This window comes from Oryx dammah, unplaced genomic scaffold, assembly GCF_014754425.2.
Source record: "Oryx dammah isolate SB20612 unplaced genomic scaffold, SCBI_Odam_1.1 HiC_scaffold_19, whole genome shotgun sequence".
Classification (NCBI taxonomy): Eukaryota; Metazoa; Chordata; class Mammalia; order Artiodactyla; family Bovidae; genus Oryx; species Oryx dammah.
In genome coordinates, this window is record NW_024070203.1 from 31,617,612 (window position 1) to 31,624,262 (window position 6,651).

The following is a 6,651-nucleotide window of genomic DNA, read 5'->3' on the forward strand; positions in this document are numbered from 1 at the left end:
AGTTACTGGGCTACTGCTCCTCTGGTCACTGTGCTATTACTTCTCTAGTCACTGGGCTACTACTCTATTCACTGCGCTATTACTCTAGTCACTGGGCTATTGCTCCTCTGGTCACTGTGCTATGGCTCATCTGGTCGCTGAGCTATTACTCCTCTAGTCACTGTGCTATTACTCTAGTCACTGTGCTACTACTCTAGTCACAGGGCTATTACTCTAGTCACTGGGCTACTATTCTCAACAGCAAAAGGCTGACACAGAGCCCAGCAGCAGGGACTGCATCCACACATTACTTCCACACCATGAATAATTACACAATTGCTTTTTTAAAAAAAAAAAAAAAGGGAAAGCAGAGATCTCTATAGCTGATTTGGAGTGTCTGTAGAAAATAAGAAGTAGAAAAAAAAGGTAAAGGAGCATAAGATGACAGAAGAGGGACCAAGACAGAAGGAGGTTCCGGAACACAGCACATTACTTACTTTCAGTGTTCAATGCATGTATGTATTTCATGTGTTCAAAAACAAAATTAAATAAAAAGAAAATAACTTGTAAGATCTGAAAATTAATTAAAGTGTACCTAATGAAGTGGTGTAATAACCACACACTGAAAAATACTCAAGTGAACATAAAGTGTGACTATATCCTCAGAGAATACTCTATAAGTAAATTATAAATAAAATTTTAAATGTTAACTTCATCCAGTTATGATTACTCTTAGTTATTTTTGAAGATAATTTCTGTGTATTATAGGATAAAACAATTATGTAATGATGGAATGTTATTTAAATCAATACTCAACAGAAAAAATAAAGATCTACAATGTAAGGGGAAAAAATAATTTTAAAAAGTTAAATAATAAAGAACTCATAATGTTAAGATTGAAAGAGAAAGATCAGAGTATTTTTCTTTTCCTTAAATAAACTGTTCCTTAGTTGTGTGAACTGAAAGTAACACTGCAACCTAGCTGCACCAAGTTCACCCAGGACCCAGACTGTGGTCTCTAAACACCGTTTCACAGACCCTCTGGGGAAATGGTGTGATTCAGGTGCAGGTGAGCCTGAGACAACCAGCGGAGCCAGAGAGCATCTGAAAGACAATCAGAGACCAGTGGAGAGCTGCCCAAATACTGAGGAACTAACTAGCTACCAGAGACCCACTGGCCACAGACGAGATAGCAGGAACATCAGAAAGAAAAGTTATGGCAATGGATTGACATTTACCTCTGTTTTGTCTTAAAAAGCTCTAAAAATGAAAAAAATTACAGAGATAATTGTAGCACTGGAGTAAGTTTTAAAATTGCGGTGTGAAAAATCCTCCAATTTTATCTCTCTTTTTCAAAATTATTTTGGCTGTTAAGGGGTATTTTGTACTTCCATAAAATATTAGAAACTCCTAGACAATTCGTATACACAAAAAAATAAGACTTGTTGGAATTCTGATATGGACTGCATGAAAGCTACCAATGCAGATAGAAATAACCATGTTAACAATATTGTATCTTGCAATTCATGCACATGGAATATCACTCCACTTATTTAGATCTTTCATTTTTTAACTTCCTTAACCAATAGATCGGAGAAGGCAATGGCACCCCACTCCAGTACTCTTGCCTGGAAAATCCCATGGATGGAGGAGCCTGGTGGGCTGCAGTCCATAGGGTCACTAAGAGTCGGACACAACTGAGTGACTTCACTTTTCACTTTCAGGCACTGGAGAAGGAAATGGCAACCCACTCCAGTGTTCTTGCCTGGAGAATCCCAGGGACAGGGGAGCCTGGTGGGCTGCTGTCTATGGGGTCACAGAGAGTCGGACACGACTGAAGTGACTTAGTAGCAGCAGCAGCAGTAACCAATAGATTGTAATTTTCCACGTACTAGTCTTGAACTTCTTTTGTTGTTAGATTTATTCCCATCTGTTTTATTCTTTTCTGTGCTATTATCAATGGAATTACATTTCTAATTATAGTGTCAAATGTTCTCTGTTCATATATAGAAATAACATTGGTTTGTGAATACTGATCCTGTATGTGATAAATTTTCTATAACTGTCTATTTGTTCTAACAGTTTCTTGTGATCTTCAGGATTTTCTACCTTGGGCCATCTGTGAGAAAATACAGTTCTACTTCTTTCTTTCCACGTTGACTGTCTTTTATTTCTTTTGCTTGCCTGATTGCAATGGCTGGAACCTCCAGTACTACATCAAGTAGAAAAGAATAGACATCCTTAACTTGTTCCCAAACTCAGGAAGAAAACATTCAGCCTTTCACTATATTTTGTTGGCTGTTGGTTTTTCTTAGATGACCTTTTGCCACTTTTATCATAAATGAGTAAATGAGTGTTGGATTTTGTAAAAACTTACCTGCCTCTACTGATATAAGGCACTCACTATTTTCTGCACAGCGATAATAATCTCCCACAGAAATAAAACATTTATGATTCCTGGGATCACAAACTAGAAGTGACTTACTTTCTGGCAATCTTCCTGAAAGTAGACTGAAATAATTCTTCCAGAACATGCTGCTGTTCCCGACACAGAATTTCTGTCATCAACTCCATCAACATAGGACTCTGGGATAACTCCAATGCATCCAGAAACTAGGAAAGAAACACACACCAATGGTAATGATGATGACAATTGTGTTGGACTGATTTTTGACAGTTCAAATAAAAAAGAGAAAATTATAACAGTTTCACAAAGATTAACAAAGGCCAATATAGGTCATTTTTGTGGCTACAGTGAATGCCTGGCATATAACGTTCACAAAATACTTGAGTTTTGATTCCCTCAGAGTTTCACAGATAGTTTTCCTCTGACCATGTTTAGGGTCCTCGCTTCCCCTCCACGAGGCTGCTCCTGGGCTCCAGCCCCTGGGTGTGAGTGTCCCCTCACACCAGCCTCGCCACACAGCACACACTCCAGGCTGTGGATCCAGCATTCTCACCTCATGTCCCACCTTCCACCTCCATGTCCCTCTGCTCTCTCTATGCTTCAGGAGACAGCTGCAATCTCATCTGCCATTTGGTGAAGGTTTTTTAATTCTGCCCTCATGTAATTAATTTCCAAGAGCTCTCACTTGTAAGAGCTCTCACTTGTTCTTTCTCAACATGACACCATCTCTAGTCTCTGAAGTTACTCTGAACAGTCTCTTTGATGTTATCTTGACTTGTTGACTCTGTTCCCTCTCGGTTCCTGTTGTTTTACATCTTTTTTAGACCAGAAGCTTTCTTCAAACGTTCCATGATTATGTGCCCTTGCACTTACAGTAAGAGAAAGGTACTATAGATATACTCAGAACCTTTGTGGACTCAATAACAAGTCGCTGGCAGATTGTGGAGCAGGAAACACAGATGGTACTGGTGCAATGGTGCTGCTGCCCACTGATGACTTCCAAATTGCAGAAAGAACACACCGTCCAACAGAGAAGTGAGGCGGCAACCACTGCGACCAGCCAGCAGACGTGAGGTCGCTCACAAGGCCTACTGGGGTGGGGCTGTTGCCAGAAAGGTGAGCCTGAATATCATGGCCATGCCTGCAGCCTGAATTCTAGTTTAGAGAAAATGCAGAGGGGGAAGGAAACAAAAAAGCACCTCAAGGAACCAATCAGACAAAGGGGGTCAGCCTCTAAGAACAGGCTCTGCTTTCTTCCAAATCCCAGCATCACAGAGAAACAAAAGGGATGAAGGGGAAGCAGTTACAGACGTAAAGACACCAGAGACATGACAATTCAAAGCAACTGTTAATTAGATCCTGATTTGAAACATCCAGCCAAACACAAGGACGTCAGAAGTGAGGCCGCAGATGACAGAGCACAGGGTCTGAGGGCAGTGTGAACTTCCCTGCATCTGGTATCAGCACAGCACCTCCCACTCAGGACGCACTGCTGGCGCATCCGGGGGCGAAGCTCCAGGACGTGTGCAGCTAACTCGCAAAGGTTTCAGCCAGACACACACACACACCCACACCCACCCCTCATACACACACACAAAGCAAGTGTGACAAAAAGTTAACAGCTGAATACGGGAGATGGTTATATGGATGCTTCTCAAACAACCACTACTCAAACTTCAGAAGCTGTACCATATACGTAATATTCTGTTTCTAAGCTTTTTTGGGTATTATTCTTCAAAAGTTACACATCATGCATAAAGTATTGCACAGTATTTATGTGCATAAAATACCTTACAATTTTTATAGTGGAAAAGAAAGAGAAGTCATTCAGTCATGTCCAACTCTTTGTGACCCCAAAGACTGTAGCCTGCCAGGCTCCTCCGTCCATGGGATTTTCAAGGCAAGAGTACTAGAGTGGGTTGCCATTTCCTTCTCCAGGGGATCTTTCCAACCCAGGGACCAAACCCAGGGCTCCCGCATTGCAGGCAGACGCTTTTACCGTATGAGCCACCAGGGAAGTCTGAGGAACAATTAGTTACAAAGGATTCAGATAACACTTCTGCCTCCACAGACACCCAGCTTTCAAATGAATTCAACAGAATCCTTAAAATGAGAACATTCTCTCAATATTTCACTTACTTCTCCCCAAGAAATGTTAACAGGAAACAAGCAGTGTTTTACCTTTGGTTGCTACTACTGAAAACTAACCTTTTTCATACAATCCACATAGTTACTGTAGCGCAGAGTCCCAGGGGGAAACTCTCCAGACCTCATGGGGAAATGAGAGACGATGAGCTTCTCAAGAATGTGTCTGAGCTCCTGCAGATGGTCACCCGTGAGGCTGGAGAAGAAGGGGAGCAGTGCCACGGCCTGGCCCTGCAGAGTAAGCACAAGTGTGAGACTAGCCGCAGGCCCCATGGACAAGGGCAATGACTGCTCTCTACAGATGGAGCCAGGGGGCTCAATGACCACTGCAGGACACCAAGCCCACGGTGGAATGTGCCCCGCATCCAGGCTTCCCCTCTCGTCTCAGTGGCCAAGTCAGGGCCACCCGAGAGCATGGGACAGGGCAGCATGAGTCTGCGTGATTTCTCCTCCTACAAGCAGAACCACTACTAGGAACCTGCTGCCCAAGTCCTTAAGGAAAGACCATTGTGGAGAGCCTACAGGGTGAATGCAGAGATGACTCTCCTCCACCAGGGCAATGAGATCTCAGGCAGGGCCTTCATCCCTGGGCAGGACATCAGTTCCCAGATCCCCTCGTGCTGAGAAATGTGAGACCTGACTAAGCATATGAAGCAGAAAATCCCAAAGAAACATCCTCATGATCCAGGAGCGAGACACTTTCATGAGGCTACACTCTACTGGAGTAAAATCTAACTGTTACAGGACTCTAAAATTACAGTCTATGAAGTTCTAGACCCAAGTTACTGAGATGTTTTAGATTCTTAATTAGTAGAAAGATGACTGATGGCTACAAAAACCAGTGACAGGGACCCAGCGGTTCTCTGTGCTGCTCCCTCTGCTTTTGAGAATGCCTGAAATTTTCCATTAAAAAAAAAAAACAAAAAACAGAAAATATCACAAATATACAAAAATATAAAACGAAACAAATGGAGACCATAATCTGAAAAAAATCTTTTTAATCTCTTACCTTTAAATGTAGATCCAATTTTGGATCACCAAGTAGACTCACAAATGTTGTAAAAACTTCCGGGAAGGCACTGTGACTTGTATTAAAGGATACCGATGAATCGATCTAACAGAGGGAAAATAAACTCAGATCTCTACACTGTGCCTTCAATTTCCTATACTACATTTTCTACTTTTCAAATTTCAGAAATGATCTATAAATTTGTTCTTGGGCTTCAAAAGGATGTCAACAATTTCTGTTCTGAAATATTTTAAAACTATCCTCTCAGACAATGCACATAAAGGCACACTGAGAAGATAAAGTATAAGAAACAATGAGAATAAAGGACAATAAAGTAAAAAAACAGAAAAACGTAAGCTGTAAGTGAATCAGAAATTAGTCACACTAATGAGCTTTTCAAGAAACCTCCATCAAACTTTCAAAGACACAAGCAATGGACACAATTACATTTTCAAACTCTCTGAAAATACCTGCAGAATTTTTGCCAGTAAGGTGAGCACCGCAGTTTTGCTGTCAGGGGTGGCATCCCCGGCCCACCATGGGCCGCAGCACCCCCAGCTCTGCAGGACGGTGCTGACCAGTTTCAGGCCTTGGTGCCTCTGGCTGGCTCGGTCCCGGAAGCTCTGATCCAACAGACCGTTCAGGACGGCGCTCACCTAGAACAGTGTGGGCAAAGGAAGGGAAACTTACCATCCAGGCCGACAGATGGGCAACAGAATTTATTGTCATTCAAAGCTCTTCCTGGAAAATGAAGACGCTATTTCTAGAAGAACCATGTACCTCACAGCTCCTCAAATCTGCAAGTTCACATGTTACTTAACATGTGAGTTTTCTTATAAAGGCCCACAGTGGTCTCCAGCCCCATGACTAAATCAGGGTTATACCACTACTGTCTTCTTAGTGGGGGCATTCTCCATGGGAGGGGAAGTCAGCTCTCTGCAGTCACCATTACCACCGTGTTCATGTGCACACACACAGGGACACAGGCACACAGACACCCACAGGAGTACACACACACATAGGCACATGCACACACAGGAACATCCACACAGGGACACAGGTATACCCACAGGAGCACACACACACACAGGCACAGGCACACAGAGATACA

The 6,651-nt window shown here is 42.5% G+C and overlaps 1 protein-coding gene across 1 annotated transcript in view; it reads right to left on the minus strand.

Annotated features, from left to right (window-relative positions):
- The window catches only part of PRKDC (protein kinase, DNA-activated, catalytic subunit), a 128,015-nt gene that overhangs the window by 69,098 nt on the left and 52,266 nt on the right, over positions 1–6,651 (minus strand). Inside the window, exons 37-40 of the mRNA XM_040261177.1 lie at positions 6,011–6,196; positions 5,541–5,645; positions 4,595–4,762; positions 2,465–2,592 (exon numbers count right to left, since the gene is read on the minus strand). Of these exons, the coding sequence (XP_040117111.1) occupies positions 2,465–2,592; positions 4,595–4,762; positions 5,541–5,645; positions 6,011–6,196 (587 nt within the window). The remainder of the gene's footprint in view (positions 1–2,464; positions 2,593–4,594; positions 4,763–5,540; positions 5,646–6,010; positions 6,197–6,651) is intronic.